The 27,127-nt window shown below is 36.4% G+C and overlaps 1 protein-coding gene across 17 annotated transcripts in view; it reads right to left on the reverse strand.

Moving 5' to 3' along the window:
* SOX5 (SRY (sex determining region Y)-box 5) overlaps window positions 1–27,127 on the reverse strand; it is a 1,168,670-nt gene that overhangs the window by 236,557 nt on the left and 904,986 nt on the right. For all 17 annotated transcript variants that reach the window (XM_010855967.1, XM_010855969.1, XM_010855977.1 and 14 more), the window contains 3 exons: window positions 20,855–20,941; window positions 8,834–9,006; window positions 3,914–3,982 (listed from right to left, as the gene is read on the reverse strand). In XM_010855967.1, the coding sequence (XP_010854269.1) occupies window positions 3,914–3,982; window positions 8,834–9,006; window positions 20,855–20,941 (329 nt within the window). The remainder of the gene's footprint in view (window positions 1–3,913; window positions 3,983–8,833; window positions 9,007–20,854; window positions 20,942–27,127) is intronic.

Consider the following 27,127-nt stretch of genomic DNA (forward strand, 5'->3'; position numbering starts at 1 on the left):
AAGAGAGATGAGTCCAAAAATAAAATTGCTGAAGTTGGGCATTATAGTACAACCAATACAGCAAAAGAAAAAGAAATTACCCTCAAAAAACCTATAAGGATATTTTTCTCTGAAATATTTATAAAGTTCATCTTATATAATAATTTGCATTAAAAGTTAGCTAGACATAGTAAATAAAAGTACAAAATACTCCTTTTTAAGGACAATAAACAAAAATATTAAAGAAGAGCACTGTTAAACAGTAGAAAAACAAGATTAAACTTAGTGTTCCTAAAATTAAGGATCTCATAAAGAGACAAGTTCTTAAAGGAAGATAGGATGTTTTTGATATTATGCATGATTTTATTGGCAGAATGAATTGATTTATGATCCTCCAAAGAATGACAGAAAGCTTTCTTAATTCTTCCTTTAATCCTCATGAGTCAGTTATGTGAATAAATTTTGAAGACTATGACTCTATAAAGTCTTTACAAAGAAGTAATGTTGATTGAGTTTTCAACCCAATTAAGATCATGCAATTTTAGAGCTGAGGTTGTTTTTTAAAGAGATAAAAACAGTTCATAAAGAATTGCTCCTAAGTAATGAAATAAACTAATTTGCCAATCCTTATGGTATTCTCTTCAATAAATAACTATGGAGTAAAACTTACCACCATTCTTGTACATCTTGAGTTGAAAAAATATATAATTAAAAGGTCAAGAGAAATATTTTAAATACTCTGGGTCATTAGCATATGTGAATGTTCATACACACACATACAGACTTACTCTATGTTTAAGTTGAGTGAAATATACCTCAAATGGAATAAAGATGACTAAGTTAACCTCTACTTTAAAGAGATATTATAAAAGAATGAGGAGAATTTTAGGAAACATCACCCTCCTGTTACTGTAGCTATCAAGTATGAAAATTCATTCTGCTCTCTTACCTATCAATCTAATCTATCTCACAGATCTGGTTAACCCATCTAATGTATTTACTGCATGTCTTTCCTAATATGTGCAGCAAGTTAATGTCTTATATATTTAGAGTTAAAACAAAAATTGTAAAACCTGTCCTACTTTCGGACTAATTACATTGTAGTCCACTATTATATCAATAAAGGAACTAAAAGGTATTTTTTTTCTAAGGTTGAAAGGAACAACTGCATAAAATATCTAAAAAATTGAAGCAGGATGAATAATATAAGTGGTATGTTTATTTCTACAAGGTCTTAAAGCTTCATGCTTAAGAAAAAAGTTGATCAAATTCAAAATATATTACATACGTATCTTCAGATATCAAATAAAATTTAATCTACGGCAAATTCTTACATGAGCATTGACTATGTATTCATCGACAAAAATTCACTTAATAATAACACTTGTTATAAATTTCATTTGCCTTCTATCATAACAGGTTTGATTTTTAATCTTCTACCTCCCTCTCCTATACTGCCAAAAAAAGGAGGAATTAGAGAAAAGGGAGAGAAAAACTTCTTAAAAGGAAATATGGTTAAGGATTTATGTGGGGAACAAAAAGGATGTCTTCTATATTTTTAATCTTCTATTTCTACACATGCCACTACATCAGCGCTTCCCATAACTGTTTGAACAATTTCTCAATACACTAATTTACATATATTGTGATTTTCATAACAATTGAGTGTTTGTAAGACAGCTCCAAATTAACAATTTATAAAATATACTTTAGAACTATTCTTTTAGTTAATGAGTATACTAGAAGCTGTGAAAATTGATTCCTTTCAGACTGTCACTCTTGCTCAGTACTTATTTCTTGCCTGAAACATTCCCAGACTTTAAAAAAAAAAAATAGCTTGATGCGTTTTGACTCTGTCAGTATCATTTATCTGTACTAACACTGGAAAGAGAATACACAGATATAATACCCTACATCTCTTAATGTTTCCCCCAAATTGCCAGCAGTATGACATTATTTCCTTTAGGAACTACCAGTTTTTTTTTTTTTTTTTTCCCCTATCCTGTTAACTAGTGGAGGACAGAAGGGTAATATTTCGATCAAATAGAGATTCTAAGCTTCTAAAATCCTCATACTCAGCAAAATTTCTACCAACAGTCAGAAAACTTTGCTTTGCTAACCCTAGTTCTATCTCTAAGTCACGTGATCTTGAGCAAGCCATTACAGCTGGCTCCTGCTCACTAGAAGACAGTCATGTGATACCATAATGAAGTCATATCATTTCTAGAACAGTATAAGGCACTTCATTTAAAAAAATGCTCTGACTTACAAATTAAAATGCTCCAAGCTCTGGAGCAAGAAATCTACCAATTTCCACATGTTGACATTATGACAATGTTTTAAATCCACACTATTAACACAGCGGTCATAATTATGGAATAATTCCAAAAAAGTACTAAGGTATCGAACAATTTAAATGGTCAGAAAATACAGCTGATTGACCCTTCCACACATTTATAATATGGGTTTTGCGATTCCATTTAACAGAAGACAATCTCAATCTCATAAAAATTATAAGAACAAAACTATTGGTATCCTCATCAAATTACAGTGAAACCAAGTGACTTGTAAAGGCCCACATCACTCACTATGGAATTTTATCTTATTTATAATGAGAAATTGCCATAATAATTTTATTATCTTCAGTTTTCAATAACCAAATCATTTTAAGTGTGGCTAACTTGGTACCATCAACTAAAGTTATATCCCAAGTCAGCAAGCTTAAACACAAAACCCAATAAATAGTTTTAAAGCACTGAATGAATAACCATACTCCAGATATGGATAATAGACAATATCACATTAGAAATCTGTTGTTCATGCTTAAGGAAGGCAAAGAGTCTTGGCTGCGATATTTCACTGATGCTGTTTCTCTGTCTCACTAAAAGCTGTGACTAGCTTATTAAAATCTCAGGTGAACACGAATGATTGGCTATATAATCCACAGTGTAGAAACTAAGGCTAGCTGACCCAGTTAGAAAAAAATGGGATAAATTTTTTTGTCAAAGAAACCTAAATATGAGAAGCATGCAAATGAAATCATTTTGACATGTTTGCTTCTGTCATCTATGATATTTACACTTAAATCTATTAGATTCTCAAGATACAGCTTCGAGAGAATGATGGAATTCTAACTGCAAATCTAACATCTGCTTTAAGATGGATATTGTCAAGTAAGATATATCTTCTTCTTCCTAGTCACAGCAAACATATACTGACTACTTACTATATGCCTTGAAACTACACTGAAGTTCTCTATCCACAATTTTACTAAATCCTCATAAATACTCTATGAAATAAGTGCTTTCAGAAAAGGAGTATTCAGAAAGGGAAACAGATTGTGTCAAAGTGTGTGTCATAAGCAAGTGGTGGCATGAGGCTACCCCAAGCAGCTTTGCTTCTCATCAATGCAAATTTTCATAGAAGAAAAATACGGAAGTTACAGAGCCCTCAGTCAGTCCTGGTTTCTCCAGGCAGTATAAGGGTGAAATTTGAGTTGAACACAAATCATTACCTTCACTGATTTTCACCTTAAATTCGTGTGGCTCTTCAGCCTAATGGAAAAAGTTCTCTCTGCCACGGCTAACAGAAAACCTGCGATGCCTCTCTGCTTTGGTTCCTGGGAGCATCCCTCATTAACAACATTTACATGCCTGTTTTCAACATTAAAGAATAAAGAAAAGGAAACATTTCTCCACAAAAGTTTCCTTTCAGTGTAAGATAAAAATTGCCACCAGCTTGCTATCCCTGACACTCCTCAACACAAGCAAGATTCTGCCACTCCCGTGACAGTAAGATTCTCCCGACACAGGGGGGCCACATGTCATGACTGGGCTGAAAGCAGATTTAATTCTGCAGCTCACTTCAATGAGGTCATCTGAGAAACAAAATCTACTTCCTAATTGGAAGTCCGTATGAAATTATGATTTCTGACCTGGATCTGCTGCTGAAGCAAATTGATTTTGTGTTGTTGCTGCAGAAGCTGCTGCTGTTGTCTTGCGATCTGTGGAGAAACGGCACACAGAAAATTTAAGAGTGTATTGCAGTCCCAGGGGGAAATTCCCAGTGTTCTGTGTCACAAAGTTTGATAGGACATCAATTAAGCTCATGAAAATAGACGTGTTCACGCCCTTACAGGACCAGCAATTCATCCTTAAGTAGGATCAAACAAGATATTTCGACTTTGGGAACAGTTACATTTCTTTAGGCCTAAAACAAATGAAGTCTAAGACAAAAGTGGTCCAATCCAATTTGAAATGCTAGAGTTTCCAAAATCCCTCTTTCTGGCAATCTAGTAAGGAGGTACAGTCTCTGACATCTTCAGCCCTTAGAAAATGAAAATAATGTCACACATCCTCCTGTTTATGAAACAGAGTCCAGAGTGGCACCAAGTATTAAAAGATGCTGTATTCTTTAGTGAGGTGTTGGTACATTTCTGTGTCTTGGTGAATATCGTCATTTTTGCCTCCCACAAACCCCTAACTCCCGAGTCTTCAGTACATTCAATTCTGGTCTCTGGCCCCACTTTCTACTAAATGGATTCTTAATAAAGTCACCAGTCACTTCCAATTTGTTAAATTCTGAAGTGTTTCCTAGTCCCCACGACTTGACTTTTCATCAGAATTCAATACTCAAGTGCTTTCCCTTGCCTGAACTTTCTCCCTTGGCTTCTCTGTCATCACATTTTCCTGGTTTTGCTCCTACCTCTGAGTCTGATCCTTCTCAGAGACCATCAGTGGCTCTCTTCAGTTATTCAATGTTGTAGGCTCAATTTTAGACTCTATTCCTTTCCTTCTATATGTCCACACATATGTCAAGTGATTACAAATTTGTTTCTCTAGCCTGATCTTTGCTGTAAGTGTTAGACCCATTTATCTAACAAACATTCTCAAAAGCACTCCAAATTCAACAGATTCAAAACTAAACTCTAGAACTGGCCCTCAATGTGGTCATCTTAAGTGTTTTCTAAGCCATATTACCACAATGCCCCACCCTCTCCCTATTATTCCTTCTTATAACATCCTCTACCTACTTAATACATTCTGTGATGTTATATTTCATGTTTGTTTTAATCAACAGATTTCTGTCTCCTCAGAGGGAATTCATAAATACAGTGATGTTAGGGACCATGCTGATTTTCCTTTCACCATTTACACAAAGTCTGATGCAAAGGAATACAGAAGGAACATTTGATGCAGCATATATGAGTGAAGAGATGAGAAGAAAACTTTAAACACTTCATTATATGATATAGGGCAGGAAACCTGCTCACAAAAATCTAACTTCTGACCTCATAAAACTTATAGCTTTCTTACAAATGAGCTCTAATTCTTATTCCTAATGCTATGAACACTATCATTTTCATTATGAAGGTATATTCTTTAACCTCTGTTTCAGAAAGCTAAAAATTCAGGAAAAAATAGATACAGGGTCCATTACTATGAATGAAAGTACAGAACTTATATAATGAAGTTGGATCCTCATGGCTTCACAATGCATTTTTTATTTCCGCTGTATACACTGGTGCAATTATAATTATTTTAGTACTTTCATTTTATCTTAAGAATACAGGTTAAAGAAATTCCTTTTTATTTTCCTGAAGAAAAGTTGGAAAGGAAAAGGTAGAAAATGATACATCACTCTCCTCTTTAAGTCTGGTTTTTTTCCTCCCATATATCAATATTTCAGCTGATATTTAAATCTTTTTATAAGTGTCTTAAACTTTTCTCAGTAAACTGACTACCTCATAGCCCTCCACATTCCCTCCTGTTCTAAGTCATTGCTGGCTTTGGCCTGTATTGGTGTGATAACCTCCTGTTTGTTCTCTCTGCTTCTGCCCTTGCTCCCTGCAGCCTATTATAACCTAGTAGAAAGACAGATCATTTTAAAACATACGTTGTGTTGTGTTAGTCATCATTTCAAAACCCTATGTCTCAGTTTCCACATAATGCCTGCAAGGCCCTGTATCTTTCCAATCTCATCTCTTCTCTGTCTCTTCACTATTACCATACTGCTCCACCGTCTGTTGAACATACCAAGGATACGCTTATTTTCCAAGAATACTTCTGCCTCTGGGCCACTGCATGTACTCTCCCCTCCACATACAACAATCTTTCTGGATAACTACACTGCTCACTCTCTCACCACCTATGAGTCTTTGCTCAACTGTTATACTGTCAATGAGACCTCCCTGAGCACTCATTCTATAAGAGCCTACCTCTACTTGGCACCCTCATCCCTATGTCTCTGCTTCATTTTCAACATATATTTAACTGATTTATTGTCTATCTTTTCCTAACTAGAATTTAATACATATGAGATTTTTGTCTATTTTATTCCTTCTGTATTCCATTAACTAGGACAGAATCTGGCATCAAATTGGGGCTCAACAGTGGTAGTTCAGGTGGTTAAGAATCCACCTGCAATGCAGGAGACCCTGGTTTGATTCCCTGAAGAAGATCAGGAAGGTCCTCTGGAGAAAGGATAGGCCATCCATTCCAGTATTTATGTGCTACCCTTGTGGCTCAGATGGTAAAGAATCCACCTGCAACGTGGGAGATCTGGGTTCGATCCCTGGGTTGGGAAGATCCCTGGGCGGAGGGCATGGCAACCCACTCCAGGATTCTTTCCTGGAGAACTCTCATGGACAAAGGAATCCAGCAGGCTACAAGCCAGCGTGGTGTGCCAGAGGGGACCTGAGAGAACAGAATGGGCTCCAGGAACCTGACCTGTAGCCTCCAGAAGGGATCTTCTCCCAGGCCGTGTAGGCATCATTACCTGGCACCTCTCCAATACAAGGGAGACATTTCTGGAAGTGCCTAATGATTTCTTAATTTCCCTGGTGGCTCAGAGGGTAAAGCGTCTGCCTGCAATGCAGGAGACCTGGGTTCGATCCCGGGGTCAGGAAGATCCCCTGGAGAAGGAAACGGCAACCCACTCCAGTACTCTTGCCTGGAAAATCCCATGGACAGAGAAGCCTGGTAAAGTCCATGGGATCGTAAAGAGTCGGACATGACTGAGCGACTTCACTTTCTAAGGAGAATGTCAGAGTAAGTAAAAAATTCTAGAATCTATGGAAGATGTCTGAGAATAGGCCAGGATGTGAAAAGAAAAAGTAAGGTACATTGCTCTTCATTAATAATTGCCCAGATTTTTGAGGACAAGCATGCTCCCAGACCCATCAAAATATGGAGTTTCTACAAAGAAATATCTTCATCTGAGCTCCGGTTTTAGAGGCTCCTAGGATTTTCTGAATTCAGATAGCTAAAAGTATTGATGGCTGTTGTTCAGTTGCCAAGGCATGTTTGACTCTTTATAACCCCACAGACTGCAGCATGCCAGGCTTCCCTGTCCTTTACCATCTCCCAGAGTTTGCCCAAATGCATGTCCACTGAGTCAGTGATGCTTCTAACCATCTCATTCATCTGCTGACCCATTCTCCTCTTGTCTTCAATCTTTCCCAGCATCAGGGTCTTTTCCAATGAGTCGGCTCTTCTTACGAATAAGAAAACAATGGTGTTCTTCTAGACTGCTGTGGGCAATCACTATCTGAAGTTATTTTGTTAATTCTTCTGTTCCTCTTGATTGTCTCTCTTTCCACTAGAATTTAGGGGCTTTGTCTTCCTGTTTAATTGAAGTAACTTCAGTAGTTAGCACAGTACCTGGCCCACAAGAAGCACTTGATTACTATTTTTTTTTAATAAGTTAAAATTACCTTCTCCAGGGGTTTAAACTATTCTCCTTTATGTAGATAATCACAGAAACTAAGCTCAGCCCTCTCTTCCAAACTGTTTATTGATAAAGAAAGCTGAGCACCGAAGAACTGATGCTTTTGAATGGTGGTGTTGGAGAAGACTCTTGAGAGTCCCTTGGACCACAAGGAGATCCAACCTGTCCATCCTAAAGGAGATTAGTCCTGAGTGTTCATTGGAAGGACTGATGTTGAAGCTGAAACTCCAATACTTTGGCCATCTGATGTGAAGAGGTGACTCACTTGAAAAGACCCCGATGCTGGGAAAGATTGAGGGCAGGTGGAGAAGGGGACGACAGAGGATGAGATGGTTGGATGGCATCACCGACTAAATGGACATGAGTCTGGGTAAATCCTGGGAGTTGGTGATGGACCGGGAGGCCTAGACTGCTGCAGTCCATGGGGCCACAAAGAGTCAGACACGACTGAGTGACTGAACTGAACTGAACTGAATATTCTCTCTCATAGTTTCAGATGGGCAACCTGAAGACAGTTCCAATTCAATATAAAAAAGCCATGTGCTTTTCCAAATCTACTTGCCTTTGGACTTTGCCTGTCACCCAGGCTCAACCCTTTTCCTCTCTCTTTAGCCCACTTAAAAAATTCAACTATACATGATTCTTCCACCTGTTCTCTTCCACCTGTTCTCCATGGTCATTACACTGTTTACAGTCTCATGTCTTATTTAGATTATTATAATAGGCTCCTAACCAACTTCCTGCCCCATAATTGGAAATTTACTTCACTAGTTGAATCCTACACCTAGCCTTCAAAGCTCACACCAAACAGGTCAAATGAAAGCTTTTATAACATCCCTGACTAGAAATGTTCTTTTGACTCTCTCCATGGTTCTTTTTGTATTTCTCTCTTATCCATCACCTTGATTACAATCATTTCCATGTTGCATACCACTGAAATAGTTGATAAGCTTTTTCAGATCAGTTTTTTGTTTACTTTGGTATTCTGCCTTTTTATTATGCAAGGTAGAGAGGAGAGAAGCTTTTATTGATCTCTGTTTGCCTCACAGAGTGACCTATAAGCTGCAGGCGAAACAACGCCTGTGCCTCTAGCTCTTACTAGACTGTGTCTCTACTTCTGACTCACCTGTTCTTGCTGCTGCTTGGCCAGCTCCATTTGCTGGCGTTGTTTCTCAATCTGAGACGCAGCCAGTTTCTTCTGCTCATCATGGGCAGCCAGCAGCTGCTCTCGCAGACTGGTTAGTTGATTGATCATACCCATGAGCTGCCTCTCCTTCTCAGCTAGGCTTTCGGGAGTCCCTGAGAATAAGATGGCAATAAGATGTGTGAAAAAACAGAGAAATGAGAAGAGAGTGGTTCCTCAATCACAATGACTAGGGTATGTGGACAAATATTACAAATAAAAGTTTTGGCACCCAAACAAACATATACTTACCTTCTTTCAAACTGTAACTCAATAGTAAAAAGTGATGGCTATTTATCCATTATAGAATATCAGGATGAACATATATTTTGATTATTTTGTATTTATGACAAGTAACAATCTATATAGCTTTTTTCCCTTTAATTTTACAAGTAAATGGAATATTATTGGCCGAGCATTTATTATTCTTAATGTTCTAATCTGGGGCCTGATGGAAATAAAAAGAGGTTTAAAGCACAGTTCTTGGCTTTAAGTAGTTTTTTAAATCAAATAAAGAGTCAAGAGAAAAACCTGAAAACATAATAACTTAAGTTATTAAGAGACCAAGTTATCATTATCAGAGATATCTCCTTTTCTTAAAACGAGAATTTTGAAAAATCAGAATTAAGGAATCCTACATTTAAAAAGAAAAAAAACAACAACAACAACTATTAACCCATCAAGTTTTAGACAGTTTTCTCAAATGCCACTCAGAGGCTTTCTTCAAAGATAGAATAGAGCTAGCAGAAAAAGTATTCAAGTTTGAGAATATAAATTTATGTTATCATGAAATAATGAAACATAGCTGTAAAACTAACATTATGGCCTCTCAAGGTTACAGTTAAATCCAAGATTTGGAGAACAAATCACACAATAATTTAAAATAAGCAGTACGTTTGAGATATTTAAACCACGCCAGTGAATCTTCTAAGTCAGGTTAAAATACTGATTTGTTACACCAGAAATGTGAGCGGTTCACTGAAATAGAAACAATATCACTTTTAATTGTTCTTTTAAGATTCATCAGATAGACAAGACCCCTATGGTAAAGAACTAGCAGTACGAGAGAACACACTTTTTAATTACGGTTTTCAATTCAAACATAAGACACTAAGCACTACCTCAATAATGTATTTGCCACCTGTATATGTAAATTAGATAGAAAGATCTATTATAACTCAGTCACCATTCCCCATCTCACTACATTTCCCTTCATCAATTTATGATGAAAAAACACGTGCTTTTAGGAAGTAGTAGCTATAAGCTTCTAATTTTCATGTGCCCATTTGAAATGGAAATAAAATTTCAAATATAATTTACATAGGCTATAGAACAGATATCCAGAAAGGAAGTTCTGAGTGGAACAGAAGGCAAGAAACATATCATATACTCCTTATTATCAATTCTTAGTCTTAATCAGGACAGGTGCTCAATAAATTGTTAAGGATTTATTATACTCCAGATATTTGGATTCCATTAAACAGAAGAAAATTTTTATAAGAATAATAGCAATATGACTATTCTAATCAGAATCCTAATATTAAATAATCTAAATATGTATTAGAAAGATATTTCAATGAAAATATTCAAATGATGGTAAAATGTATACCCTCATACACCATCAGCAAGAGGAGTAAATTGCTATCACATTTCTCAGAATATACACTAGGAAATGTGACACATATCATGTTTTATAATACTCATAAGGAGATTCAGGACACATCCTAGATTTTTGGCAAGATGCAAGAACCATTTACTGAGAGCAAAGGTCTGAGAAAGGGTTTGGTTTATGGGTGAGAATCAAGGAGGCAGTTTCATTTCTAAAAATCTAACCCAAGAAAACTACAGAAAATGAAGTATTAATAAAGTTCTTAAATGAAATATTAGAAACAATCTAAATACCAAATCATCAAATAATTACAGGACATCCAGATGGTAGTATTTTGTACCCATGAAGAAAAAGTATTTTAAGAATATTTTATAATATTCGAACTTGTTCATGACATAAAGCTAGGTGAAAAAGTTGGATAGAAATGAAACATTTGTATAAACACTTCAAGGCATTCACATATCTACATTTATAGAAAAAAAGACTGGAAGAAAGTTTATCTATATATTAATAGTGCTTATTCCTAGGTGATGGGTCATTAAATGGGTCATTTTAATCTTTTCATATTTGTTACATTTATAAAATCTTCTACAATGAATATTATTACTATTATTATTATTACTTGGCAAATACATGTATTTCCTGTAAATACATATAAGTATAATTTAAGAGCTTAAAGTACTATTATCTATTTTATAGCTGATATAATACCAATGTATAAAGAAATATATATATTTGATAATGAGTACCAACAAATATCATTTTGGCATTCAGTATATGAAATATTAACAAAATCCTGTCTTCACTTAGTCACACAGACATCAATATTTTTACTTGAAATCTAATTTTATTGTCTCTGTTCAATTCAAACTCTGTGAACCTTTATCTCACTTCCCTTCATCTTTCATGTTTCAGTTACTTGCACTCTTGTATGTTTTAATTTATGCTAATCTTGCTTCGATTCCCTAAGAATGAAGGCTTTCAAGACAAAAATATCTTACATTTCAGTTCTTTCTACTGCCTAGTGACTATAGAATGGTTATCATGAGAGCAATTCTTTTCATTCTGTAGGTTCCAGAGCAGAAGTGCACATCAGAACATTCCATAACCCAATGTGAGGGAAGTCATAAAGGAAGGGAACCAGCTTCAGTCATTCCAACCTCAGGAAGAGATAATCACCATGTAAACATTGCTTATATTCTTTCATCTTCCACATCGGATTCACTGGGAATCTTCTCATCCTTAGACCATATTGTAAAATCAGTCCATGTGTTTTCATCTCCACTAATGCCCCTCAGTTCAGGTTATTACCATCTCTCCTCTCTTGCCATGACTCCCCCAACAGTTTCTAAACATTCTATCTTCTACTTCTCCTACTAAAACCCATTCTCCAAACAGAAGTTCAGAGCGGTCATTTAGAGAGATATGCCAGATCATGTCGGGCTCCCAGGTGGCTTAGCAGTAAAGAATCTGCCTGCAAGGCAGGAGACCCAGGTTTGATCCCTGGATCAGGAAGATTCCCTAGAGAAGGGAATGGTAACCCACTCCAGTATTCTTGCCTGGAGAATCCCATGGACAGAGGACCCTGGCAGGCTATAGCCCATGGGGCCGCAAAGAGTGGGACACGACTGAAGCGACTTAGCATGCACACACATCAGCTCATATCACACAACAGAATAAAACCATTTCAAAGCTATATACTGGGCATAGAATAAATTCCAAACTCCCTGCCCTTACAGAGCCCTAAATGATGAGGCCCTTGCCTTTCTTTGGCATTATCTCCTCCCATTTTCTCTTGCCAAAATATTGTAGTCCATTGCCTTCTTTCAGTTTCCCTAACACCAACATGCAACTTGTTCCCATTTTAAGGCCTCTGTATTTCAAGTATTTCCCTCTGGTAAACTTTTCCCCTAGAGTTTCTCAATCTCAGTGCCACACACATTTTAGTTTGGATGCTTCACTTCCTGGGGAGGCATGCGGTGTAGATGCTGGTAGCACACCCTGGCTAGTTGTAACACCTCAAAATGTCTCCAGACATTACCAAATACCCCTGGTAAAGAACTACTAGCTTTTTGGTTTTTTCTTTCATTCACTCAACATATATCCACAGAATTCCTCCTGCATGCTTTACACTATTCTAGGAGCTAGGGGCCCTACAATGTTCAAGCCAGACAGAATGTCTGCTTCATAGAGACTACATTTAAAGGGAGGAGATAATTAACCAACCAATCAACCAATCGACTCCAATCCATCCAAATAGTAACTTAAATGCCAACTCCTCTCCCAGAGTGCTTTTCCTGAACACCAAAATTTAAAAAGCCACCCCCTCCTCTTCTATCACGTGACTCCACCTTTATTCTGTACTTAGTAGTCAGCACCATATGCTGTGTTGTTACTGATATTTATTTATTGAATCTCCCAGTAGAGAATAAGCTCCATGATAGCAGAATACTAGCTTGTTTTGTTCAACACAATATCCCCCGAGTAGTGCCTCACACATGGTAGACACCTTGTGCGTGTGTGTGTGTGTGTGTGTGTGTATTAGTCACTTGGTCATGTTCAACTCTCTGTGACCTCATGGACTGTAGTTAGTCTCTTGGTCATGTTCGACTCTCTGTGACTCCATGGACTGCAGTCTGCCAGAATCTTCTGTTCATGGAATTCTCCAAGCAAGAATACCAGAGTGGGTTGCCATTCTTTTCTCCAGAGGATCTTCCTAACCTAGGGATAGAACCCGGGTCTCCTGCATTGCAGACAGATTCTTTATTATCTGAGCCAACAGGGAAGCCAAGACACCCCATAACTTTTTATTAAATGAATTAAATAAATAAACTTAAGAACAAAGTCCTTAATTGACTGATAATGTACAATTCTATGCAAATAGATCAAAACCCTTATTGGAACTATTTAAATTAAGGATGGTTTCAAATACATTTGATATAATGAGAAAAAAAATCTTTGGAAGCTGATATTTCCTAAATGTTGTTCTACCAAAATACAAATTTGACTTGAACAATCAAAATCACAGGAAATTTTTGGAAGTTTTGATCCAACTAAAGGAAAAATAAAAGGAAGGAAGAGTCACTCAGGAAAGGAAAGTCCTAGAATTTCAACACTAAAAGTAAATTAGATATCATGTTTCTTCCCTCGGAAACATTACCACACATTTAGTTCTCTGTTTCAAAGCAATAGTCAGTCTTTGCCAGGATGTTTTGTTCTTTTATTGCTGGTGTTCCTTACGTTATCACTGTTGTAATTTGGATAGGACTCTACTCAATTTAATTTTTTTATAGAAATGTTGCTGCTTTCAATTGGTATTCCACTTGAAGGATCTAAAAGTCATTCATTGTGTTGCCTTTAAAAATTCTGCCTAGTGAAAGAGTCTCTACTAGACTGTAAGCTCCAGAAGGGCAGAAATCTGTCTACTCCATTTGCTATCATTACATCTCCAGAACATAGCACATGGCAAGACAGATAGCAGTATTTGTTGAATGAACTAAAAATATAATGAATAGAAACTAACTTAAGTTATTCTAAATTTATTACTAAAGCTTTTTTCAGTGGCAGTCTTATCCAACAAGAGTAAAAAGTTAGACCCCAACATCACAAGGTATGAATGGCATTATTCTGATTCATCAAAGGAATATTTAAGTTATCCAACCTACAAACATCTGTGAATTGGTCTTTTTCACTGACAATGAATGCAATCAAACTTTGATAAAATTTAATTACATACCATTTACTGCAATATTGATACTCGTAGAAATTGGAATCAACTAAAATTATATAAGGGGTATTATCATTGCTAATATGATAAATATAGTTACTTTTGGGTTTCTGCAACTTACTTTGAAAAAATAGTTCCTTTTTGCTTCAATACCTTTATTTTTTGGCTGCACTGGGCACTGGGCGGCTTGCAGTTTTAACTAACATCAGGGATTGAACCCCAATCCTCAGCAGTGAAAATACAAAGTCCTAACTACCAGGGAATTCCCTTTGTTTCAATATCTTAAATGGCGGACTTTGGCTTGGATTTTAAAATATATGTACTATAGAAAGTTATCAGTTTTAGGAGTGACTACAGTTAGAGTGAAATGGAACACTTGAAAGTAGCTATGGTCTTTACCATTGTTACCCCATGACTGGATATTTTGTTCCTGGGATGTTAACTCCAGTACTTTGGCTACCTCATGCGAAGAGTTGACTCACTGGAAAAGACTCTGATGCTGGGAGGGATTGGGGGCAGGAGGAGAAGGGGATGACAGAGGATGAGATGGCTGGATGGCATCACTGACTCGATGGACGTGAGTCTCAGTGAACTCCGGGAGTTGGTGATGGACAGGGTGGCCTGGCGTGCTGCGATTCATGGGGTCGCAAAGAGTTGGACACGACTGAGCGACTGATCTGATCTGATCTGATCTGATGTACTATCATTGTGCAGTGAAAACAAGTACCATTGTTATTTTTTATAAAAAAAAAGTTCAGTTCTATATAATCTCTTATTAGACAAGTCTACTTTTTAATGGAGATTGTAATTTTGTAAACTTCTCCCAAATTTAATCCATCCACTTACTTGGATATTGTACTTAAAATGTAAAACAACAGTTTAAAAAATATGGCATTACATTCGCTGCATGTAGAGACTGGAATACAGTCAATAATAACTATCTCAAAACATGGCATTGTTTGGTCATTCATTCGTGAAATACGTACTGGGTTCCAAACTGTGGGCTACTAGTAAGGTAGGTAATGTACAAGGACAGTTCACCATGTGAGTAGGCTAATGATGGGTGCATCTTAGAGACACTATTCACCTAGCTGTCGTGGGTCTGAATATGTTTCAAGTTTTACAGGATTTTAGGTATCACCCATTCCAAGCTTACTGGAGACTGACTACCAAGCATCGTGTAAACAGCACAGGCTTTGAAGGTAGAATTAAAGTGAGCTCTTGACTCTCTCATAACTAAATATATGGTTTTGGATAATTAATCTTTCTTTGAGATTCAATTTCTTCCTACCTAAAATGGGAATAAAATGACTTTGTTACAATAATTCTGTAAGGAAGATGTTAACAAAGTGCCTGTATATAAATGGGCATGTAATCAATGCAACTGTTTTTAAATGAGCGGATGAGGAAACAAACTAAGAGTAGCTTGATTCCCACAAGTCCTTGAAAGAATCTGGGCAACAAGACACTGCGTCTTTTTAACTGTACCATGCTTCTCTAGGTAGAGAATTGTTCACTTCAAAAAGGAAAAGGCTTTAGGATAATTCTGTTATCCAGTGATCTGGAAGGCATAAGCTTTGGAGTCCCCATCTACAAGAAAAATAAATAAATAAATGTTTTTATAATTATTTTAATTTTAGAATCTTCACACCCTTCACACAAATGAATACTTGTTAAATGAATGAATGTATTTTTAAATGAGAAAATGTGGAGGAGAGCATATTTTATTTTCAATAATAAAACCCAGATTAACTATGTAACAGTATCTACTTAAAACATGCTTTATTAAGTCCCTTCTGTAAAAAGTGTATAAAACTTCTTAACTGGTGAACTGGATTATCATTTTCCAGATCAAGGAGAGCCAGTGGCTGACTGTTCTCTTTCTATCACTTGCTGTGCTTATACACTGGCATAAGGACTCTGGCTTTCTAAGACAGAGCAAGTAATTGATTTGCAGAAAACATAAAGTCACTTTCTGCTTTTATATACACTGCCAGACTTATTTTAAAAATTTATATTCTGTATACCAGTAGTCTTTCTTCAGTTCTTATGAAATAGTTTTTACAAAAACGGAAAACATTACTCATAAGCAACTACAAGGAACTATAAAACAAGCTTAGTAGATTAAAAACATTAAACATTTACTTTATTTAGAAGTAAATGAATATATGTTATGTACCTTCCTTATGGCTGTCTCTTATGTTAAACAAATTCTAGATCCAACAGTTCCCTCAGAAAATAATCAGCATTTCCAACCCCTCTGAAAAAATGTGAAGACATATATAAATATATATATATATGTATATATTTTATGCACAAATGAAATAGTCACAAGGTAATTAGCAAAACGTGTGTTTCTTAAATAGTTACTGGATTTTTAAGAGTGGGTTTAAAACAACTTCAAAGTTGTACAAATCCTAACGTATCTAAATGCTGAGATTTTTAGTTTCCTTGTTTTAAATTCACAAAAACCCAAGGATACCTTTTACTAGATGACCTAAGACCTGATTCTGGTTCAAGCCTGCTTATCTTCAAATTCTCTAATGCTATTTAAAGAGAATTGTCTCTTACAAGTCATATACTAAATCTACATACCTCTTAATTTTCAAAATTTTATGTCACCTAAGAGAGGGTCTATTTTAATTGACATGTTGAAACTACATAGCATGTCTGTAATTCATGAGTTCTGATAGACCACAGTATTGCTAAATAATTTCCTTGAACTTATTATCGGCATTCTAGAGCTGTTTGGTGCATTTGCTTTTATGTCCCATCTTTTAGGAAAAAAAAAAAAAAGTACAGTTTTCCAAAAGAGCCATTTTTCATTATACCAACTGCAGCTGGCATTTTCCTGAGTATCATATACAACAGTTGGTTGACCTAAATTAATGTATCCTGAGCAGGGTGAGAAGCGTCTACAGGGATATCAATGGTAAAGAACGCGAGTAAAGAATTCTTCAAACAAGGCAGGTAAAGAGACTGATTTAGGCTTTTCTGAGTGATCTAGCCAGAACACCTCTCAAACAATGCCCTGCTTTTAGAACCTGACCAAAACAGAAATATTTAAGAGAATTTTTGCATGCAGATATTTTTGTTATAATTCTACAAATAAATTGAACTCAGTAAAACACACATTTTGCAATGACTTTGTTGCAAAACAAATGATCTGTTTAGATTAGCCAAAGCTGCCATGGATCCCCAGATACTGTCCTCAGGTGAAGTGCCAAAGCAATGACCTTCAGTGTAATGGAATTTCATGCTAGCTGAAACAATGTGTGACGCTCCTGGCTGCCAACTGGAGTGCAGGCACTGTTTTTTCCCCTTCTCAGTAACTATGAGGCTATAAAATATATTTCTTCACCTTTCAGACAACCATTACTTCAGTGCTTCTGTTATAGATAAGGCCAAAACCTCTGCAAACTGGCTCGTTACACTATATGACTGATTAGAGAAGAAAAAATAATTTCGTTAGGCAGGCAATATGTTTATAACATATATTGACTGCTATCAGTAGAGCTTTTTAGTCAAACTCTTTTGTCCTGGAAAATGGAATCCACTGTCCTTTTTGTATGTTTTTCAGAGGATTGTTTTCTAATGTAACTTTAAAGCCTAATTACATTTCCAAAGTACCAGACGATAAAATGGTCTAAATTCTAACAGGCAAGATAATATAACATGAAAAATAATTTTATGCTTTTAGAAGTTGGTGACCTTTCCTAACTCACATTGTTTCTTGAGAAATGAGATTGAATTTAAGTGGGTATGATAACTCTTTATTGATAGCTAAGCTATCCAAACCAGATACTATTTATTTCTTCTATTTTAAAAGTTTATGATTTTTTCTTTTTTAAATAAGTAATAGTAAGAAATGCTTCTTTGAACTTTACCAAGCTGTAAGTTTGGAGAAGGAAACAACAACCCACTCCAGTATTCTTGCCTGGAGAATCCCATGGACAGAGGAGCCTGGCAGGCACAGTCCATGGGATTGCAAGAGTCGGACATGACTTAGCGACTAAAACACACACACACAAGCTGTAAGTTTAGTCTTTGTCCAAATGCCCTGAAAGCAATTCACTCACAGCAACCTAAAGGCAGCACTTAGGAACTGTGCTCTGCCCTCACTTGGCTACGTATGGTCTTACATGCTCAAGCATGGACGCACATATATGTACAGGCACATTCATTCACTTACTCACATGCTTCCTGGAATTGATTTTAAAAAGTTAAGCGAAAACTGACCAGTGTAAGTGGAGGAGAGGTTTCAATTCACGAGAAGACCCAGTAAATACTGTAAAGGCTGTAAATTTTGTAATATAAGCAAAGGTTCTACTCAACTACATTACTCTAAATTATCCCTAATAAATTATCTAATAATGGAGTAAGTTCATATTTTCAGATTATAAAAAGGTCATGCCTATCCTTCCCTACCCTGACAGAAAACAGTCTACACATACATGAGACTTACACCTTTATTTGCCTCATAAAAAATAGCTGCCAAACAGCTAGGCCATTGTTCTCGACTAACTTCTTCTCAGGTGGCATGAAAACCACATTCCTGGGCAGCACGTAATCATAGTGTCTGACCCTCTAAGAACCATTAAGTCAAATTCCCTTACCCCCAGAGGGCAACATACTATTGTACCCTCTCCACTTCTGCGCCAGCTATGAACAATGGACAGTAATTGCAACTGTCATGGGCAGTCAGTAGGAAAAGTAACATAGTGCTTCCCCCTCTTCCCCCCAGTTTTCTGCCAAACCTGATCTAAGCAGCTAACAACCATGCCCCCCAGCAGAAGAAAGATCTACAGGTGCTTTTAAAATGCATCAGAAAACAGCTTTTTGAACAGAAACAGAGGACAATAACCAAACTTGTGCTCTGAATGTGCAGCTTAAAAAACTCAAAATTAAAGACAGAAACTTCTTTTGTGACTGTACTGCAGCTTCCTGAACTAACCCCACAGGCAAGCCTGAAAGGACAGCTGAGCTTCTTTCCTCTAAGCTTATCATCACTGCTGCTGGCTGCTTTCAAGTTAGACTTGTGAGGAAAACGAGGTAGGGAAACATGCTTGTCCTCCGATGGAATGAGATCACAAGGCTGGGAACAGGCGGCCTTCTTGGCTCAGCTCTTAGTTACTACCCAGGTCAAAGCAGAATAAAGAACCTTGGAGGATATGTCCTCTATCGCAGGTGCAAATGGGTTAAAATCCCACAAAATAAAGGACCTGCTGCTTCAGAAAAAGAAGAAACTTCACTGTTCTCTTTAACCTCTGTCTTCAAGCTCTGTAAGGGATATTAACTACTATTTGCTTGAATCTCATTTCATTATAGATTATGGATACTTAATTTGTGGATTAGCAGGAATTTATTCTCTTACCGCCCATTCACAACTAACCATAGCCAAACTCCAAATAGTTGGATAAACAGTGAAATACTCAAACACTTTCTGGAAGCTTTCCAATCCGAGACGGCTGGTATCACCTAAGTCAAACTTTTGAACAGACTGATTTATGATTTGTCTTTCTCTAAGATGCTCTGATGTAGCAGAATGTTGAGAGACGACTGCCTCTCACTGGGAGAACACGTGCATGAACAGACATATGCAAAAAAGTTATTTATACACATATTTCTACATGTATATTAATACAAATCTGGTGATATTTTAAATATATATTCAGTTTCTATCAAAAACATACAAAGTAATACATAACAAAATCTATTGATATTGGTAAGTATATTTTTTCTTAAATTTAATCCTTTAGAACTTAGAATCAAAAGTGTCCTATTGGCAACACTAGAAAACCATGGGTTGCCTACTATGTTAGTAGAAAACACACTTTTAAATTAATTGAAATGACCATTTGACTTTATTTTCTTTTTTATTTTATTTTTAAACTTTACAACATTGTATTGGTTTTGCCAAATATTGAAATGAATCCGCCATAGGTATACATGTGTTCCCCATCCTGAACCCTCCTCCCTCCTCCCTCCCCATACCATCCCTCTGGGTCGTCCCAGTGCACCAGCCCCAAGCATCCAGTATCGTGCATCGAACCTGGACTGGCGACTCCTTTCATACATGATATTATGCATGTTTCAGTGTCATTCTCTCAAATGTTCCCACCCTCTCCCTCTCCCATAGAGTCCATAAGACTGTTCTATACATCAGTGTCTCTTTTGCTGTCTCCTATACAGGGTTATTGTTACCATCTTTCTAAATTCCATTTATTTTCATATGAAGAATTAAATCTTCCTGTATCATTCCTGGTTTTAAATGTAGATTATGTACATTCATAATTTTAATATGTAGACTGTGGAAAATTATTATCTTGTAATATACAGTTTTAACCCTGCTGTAGATACGTTTGTACTTATAAAGTAAATCATTTAAAATTTTTAAAAATGACGAAAACCAAAGACTGTTAAAAATATAGGTCATTCTGTTAAGACAATATACTATTATAAGGGACAGAGAGAAAATAAGAACTCTGGTATATTCTCTTTCAAATGAGAGAGAAGAAACAGTAAAAACAGAACGCATGGGGGCAAAAGTAGTTTACCACCATTCATATTTCTAAATATCAGACTCATTTTGGTACATTTTGGATCAAAATCATTGCAAATATATTACCTTTTATTTCACCAAAGTTCCCTGATCCCATTGCAAGAAGCTTGTCTTTCCAGTCTTTTGAGAGTAGCTTTTCAATACTGGGGGTTTCTGAGTAAAGGAAAAAAAGAAAGGTAGGCAAATCAACATGACTATCTTTCTAATGTAGTTCATTAAAAGTCTATCTGTTAAAAATAAGGCCACCCTTACCCCGCCCCCAGTTCATAATGACTTCATCAACACACTGATAACAGGGGAGGAAAAAAAAGAATGTGTTTTGTCACCTGCTGTTTCAAAATCATTAGCTTTTTCCTCTTGTGGAACAAAGCCTAACTAATTCTTTATGACAATGGGTACATATAAACCTGCAATTCATTGTTTTTCAATTTAGTGAACAAATTCCTGCTATAATGGATGCTTGTCAATTTCAGGGTGTTAGTCTGCAGTCAAAAAATAATTATGTTGATAAAATGCAGAGTAAAAAAAAAGGCAAAGAATTAGCTCTTAAATCTGCTACATGTAATTATATCCCTCTGTGTGTTTACAATTACAACCACTTTATAATATGTGTTTAACATCGTGTGGTGGTAAGCACACTGTGGAAAGATTTGCCAGTATCGCGAACATATAAAAATAAGTTGGTATAAAAGAAGCTTTACAAACACTGCAAAATCTAGAGATGGGAGTAATGCCCGTAATGGAAACTTACTTGCTTATTTCAGATTTGTGTCATACTCTTTTAAAATGCCCTGTGTTAAGACAGGACACGGAGGTTTTAGAGAGCAGAGTTATGCTGTAGTTTGATCCTTGTTTCTTTATGTTACATGGTTTTGATCTCCTTTTGTGTTGAATTTTAATGTATAAGTAAACATAAATGCTAATAAAACACCCAAACATTAAACTCAGTTCCAAATAATGTAATTGTATATTCTTGTCAGCATTTAGATGGGTACACAATTACAATGGCTTTCAATCCCGCGATTAGCACTGCATTCAGTTAGAAAATGGTGTGTACTAAAAGATAAGTGTCCCAGTATGCTCCATCTAAATAACAATACCCACACTTATTATCTAGATCGAAGACACACACTGCCATTCTCCACACTGGTGTTTATGTGTATTTGTGTTTGTTCAGACATTTGTTTACCCCCTACTAAGAGCATAAAGGGAGTACACGTTAACTTATCAAAGGGACCGTCTGGCCTAGAGACCATAAGATTATTAGAAACGGGTTAATTTTCCCCACAATAAAATGCATTTTTAAAGCGTCTCCTTGGTTAATGCTTTCTACTATTCTCAGGCCCTCATCTTAAAGACAACAGCTATCAGAGTCAAGAAGCCTGTGTAGAGTTTTCAATGAAGTGAGGTGTAATTTTCCTTGGAAAAACTGTGACATGAATCCTTCTTTTTCACATGCCAAAAACTTGGGGGAAATAAACTGCTGAAATATCTGAATAAGTACTTCTTCAAAAGGCTTGTATATATAGTGTGTGCACACACACACAACTACTGTATGCACATTTCCGTGGAATGTGTGAACTGTATTTTTCCCTCTTCTTTTGCTGCACTTAATGGAAAAGGATGCTAAAGATTCTACTTTTTCTTAAAATATCCCTATTTGTTGACCATGTTGTTTTGAAGATGATAATGGTAATTCTGAGTAATAAAATGCATTAAATCTCTTCTTACTGTAATCAATATTTCTGTTCACTAAGGCTCTAAAAGTAACTTTAAAACATTTCTACAGGGATTTTCAATGTTTCTACATTCCCAGTAAACACTTTGTGAGTGAAATCATTTTTAAAACCTTATCAGAGTAGGTCAAACAAACACCACTGTTTTCTTTTTACCAGCACCCTACAAAAATTCTTGAGTAGCATGTAAACAGGGCACAGCCAATATGGTCTTTGCAATAGAGTACTGTCAGTCACTAAAAGCTAACAAACCTTTGCAAAGCAGGAATGCAGCAATAGAAATTCATTGTGTACTAACAATAGGCCCCTGAACCTCCAGCACCAAAAGCAGACCATTTTACTTTTAAGGCTATTGTCTGCAAAGTCCATGACAAAGCTTTTCCCCTGCAGCTAGACAAAATATTCACTGTAGTGTGCTCATAAAGAAACAGAAGTCTTCTGTCTAAGTTGCAGAGTTAAAGAAACAGCCGCCAGATTTCTGAAACCTGCAGAACATTCCTGGCCTCTTTATTAACTTGCATGAAGATAGAAGGCTTGCATACAAAGCCACTTTTTTTCCCAAGTACCTGACTTTTAACATACACTAGAGAAAAATGAATAACTTCTTTAAGACCAAGTAATTCGAAAGATGTAAGATCAGAAATATATCTAACTCAGGGTTGTTGTGCCTTCAGATGAATAAAGACAATAATACTTGGAATTTGGATGAGGTATATTTTTTAAAACGCAGATTCAATAAACATGTATTGACCATCCTGTGTGCAGGAACTATGCTAGATGCTTTTACTAGCATTGTCTTCATTTAATCAAAGCAAACACCTGAAGATTCAGATTACGTTATTATATCTATCTTCCAGTTCTTTAAAAAAAAAAAAAACCAAAGGACTAATATGTAGTGGGCAGAGCTGAGTCTTGGCCTAAGGTTTGGTTTGTTTTGTTTTCTCTACAGATTCCTAAGTCTCTTGTTGTCAATGAAATGATAATGATAGCTACTATTTTGAGGTTAAGTGCTAAATAGTGCATCATGTCCTTTACAATAGGTATCTCAAGCTTCTCGTAATAATCTCCTGAATTATATATTGGTACATCTGTTTCACCACTGAGAAACAAATGCTTTGAGAAAGATCGTGACTTGATCAATATGGAGCTAATTTCAACTTATTGGACCCCAAAGCCTTTGCTCCTTCCAATACATACACATCACTGCATTTTACCTGCAAAACAGTCATGGATAGACAAACTCTTGTTATTAACTTCAGTGGATGGATGAAGTAAACATTTGAAAGGATAAATTGAATATCCCAGGGTAATATGTTCCTATGGGCAGCACGAAGAGATAAAATGCCAAGATTCCTTAGAGCTTTCATTATGTTCAGGATGTAGTGCCACTATATGACTTTGAACTTTGGAGTTCTAGATAATTTAAAGAGAACCTAAGATGATGTTCTTGCCTGGAGTATCCCAGGGACAGAGGAGCCTGGTAGGAGGCCGTCTATGGGGTCACACAGAGTTGGACACGACTGAAGCGACTTAGCAGCAGTAGCAGCATGATGATTTAACTTTCACTTTCACTTATGACCATATAGCAGATATATGCTTTGAAATGAAAATGTATTCACATATTGGAAGGACTATTGGGCTATATGTGAAGCAATCTGGGTTCTCACCAGGACTCTGACACTGTCTAGCTCGGGGAGGAACTAAAGCATATCTTTTCACCCATTTCACCCCTCTATTTGAATTAATCTAAAACAAAGAGCTTTAAGCAAATCCATGTTTGGTATTCTACAACTGCTACTGTTCCAATTTATTTCCACTAGTAGTTCATGAAGAAATGTTAAGAAATGATCTCACAATAATGATCACAATAAATGGACATGTACCAGTGACTGAATTTCTCTGAAAAGAGTAAAGATCCCATAGAATACAAATGATCAGAACTGTGAAAGACCAAATGGCAAAATCTCAATATTTATAATACACCTATTCATTAATATGTGAATATGATTAAAGTAAAATCTGACACAGCTATGTAACGGCTGCTTCAGTGCTTATGGAGTCAAAGAGAGAGTAGTTATCTATTAAATATTCAATTTTCTAAACATTTTCTAAAATGCGATTTTGAAAAAATATACATACTTAGGATTGTATTTTATACAATTGAGTATGGCATGTTTCTGGACATATAGTTATTTCCAAATGTTTAAATTCTGTACTAGCCATTGCTTTCATCTTAAGATGTATCATAGTTTTATTTTAAATGCTTTAAAGAGTCTCCTGAGATGTACTTCTCCCAGGCATCAGAGTATCATGATTACCGTCAACATTAAAGCTAGGTGTTCTTTATTACAATAAGCATGATGGATAATATTAGTTATTATTATTTGCATGGCATTTCAGCTTATAGAATGCTGTCAGATACAATAATTTGTCAATGGTGTATATTATTATTATATCCATTTTGCAGATGAGAAAACCAAGGCTCAGAAAGAAAACCAAGACCCGGCATCACCTAGCCAGAAAGTAGAACAGATGGAATACAAAACCATGGCCTCTTAATTTAAGAATCCCCCTTTTTTAGGTGAAGCATAAAGATGTATATATATTTTAAAGAAAAAATAAAATATATATTAAAAAAGAAGCTAAAAGATAAATTAGAGAGAACTGAAAGCTCTCCTTATCAGTCAACCTATTATTAGTAAGATGACTATAACTGGGTTACTTTTGTCTTTTTCTACCATCAGGACAGAATGTTATGATTTGGTAAGTTTGCTTGCCTTTCCCTTCTCACCCTTGCCTCTTTTGCTCACATATGCTTCTTCACATCAATGCCTATGGCAATCCCCAGCAGTGAATGGCCCCCCTAACCGTGCCAGCCATTGTTACAACAGCATCCTGCCTCTTTAGGCCTGTTCATTCCCTATAACTCTCACTCCTTTTTCCCTTCAGTGCCAAACACTCTTAAGACTGACTCCCTCATCTGGAACAATGAGACCCAGAGACTCATGCCAACATATTGTAATTCTCCAACAAGCTCCCAGTGCCAAGAATTAAACCACATTCGCTCCAGTGCAGTAGCTTTACACACAAGCTCAGGTTTTTGCTTTGTGTTTATGTAGGTTTTTTTCCCTTAATCTCCCTTGAGCTGCAGTGGCAGAGCTCATTGAAAAATCAAACAAGCAAAAAATATGTATGGCTAATATGTGATTTTTCAAAAAGTCCCAGGAGTTAGGTCATACCAAATCTACCACTGTTTATACTTTCATTTTATGGCTTCAACTAAGCTGTGTTATTTCTGACATGTGATAGGTGAACATTTAGGGATGAAAGCTATCTTTTGGAAGGAACAACAATAGGGCTGAAAGTCAAAAATATACTAATATCTCCTTCAAAGTCAAGAAGTAAAAGCATATGTAGATTTTCATGTCATGGATTCAGCATTTTAAACCTGGAAGGATCTTTAGATAACATTTAGATAAACATTCCACAAAAGTAATTTACTAAAATATATATTGGACATAAATGGAACATAAATTTCTTGGCTACAAGTGAAACTAAAACAAATAAGCATTCCATTGTCATGTAAATCTAATTAATATTAAGCAAATTTACATTTCTTTTCTATAAGATGTAGATCATTTTATGTGCTAACAGACTGTGGATCTTTAAGTGAGTTATGGGTTACATTTGCTGTTGTGTTTAGTCCCTACGTCATGTCCAACTCTTTGTGACCCCATATAGCCTGCCAGGCTCCTCTGTCCATGGGATTTCCCAGGTAAGAACAGTGGAGTGGGTTGCTATTCCCTTTTCCACGGGATCTTCCTGACCCAGGGTTTGAACCCATGTCTCCTGCATTGGCAGGAGCCACCAGGGAAGCCCATGGATTATGCAGTATTATTTAAATATTTGACCAAGGAAACTAGTATTGGGAGATGACCGTTTTGCTCAAGTTGGGTAATAACTAGTCTAGGCCAAGCATTTCATTTTACAGACTGAAAATATAAATGAAGGTTAAATATTGCCTAAGATCATAAATCTAATTAATAATTAAGGCAGAACTTGAAGTCCAACTCGTAGTTTGGTGTGCTTTTCCATATACCAAACATCACAACATGCTTTTTAATAAAGAGTGAAACTTTTCACAATGAAATATTAGTCCGGTTTTATTCACCTCATCTAGTTTTAGACAATAATTAGATGATAGGTGGTCTGGGTGGTGAACCTCTGTTAGTATTCAGTTAGTCAGTTCACTGACTCCGTCGTGTCGGACTCTTGCGATCCCATGAATCGCAGCACGCCAGGCCTCCCTGACCATCACCAACTCCCCGAGTCTACTCAAACTCATCCAACCATCTCATCCTCTGCTGTCCCCTTCTCCTCCTGGCCTCAAACTTTCCCAGCATCAGGATCTTTTCAAATGACTCAGCTTTTCGCATCAGGTGGCCAAACTATTGGAGTTTCAGCTTCAACATCAGTCCTTCCAGTGAACATCCAGGACTGATCTCCTTCAGGATGGACTGGTTGGATCTCCTTGCAGTCCAAGGGACTCTCAAAAGTCTTCTCCAACACCACAGTTCAAAAGCATCAATTCTTCAGCGCTCAG

Source organism: Bison bison, unplaced genomic scaffold, assembly GCF_000754665.1.
Source record: "Bison bison bison isolate TAMUID 2011002044 unplaced genomic scaffold, Bison_UMD1.0 scf7180017864370, whole genome shotgun sequence".
NCBI classification, from domain to species: domain Eukaryota; kingdom Metazoa; phylum Chordata; class Mammalia; order Artiodactyla; family Bovidae; genus Bison; species Bison bison.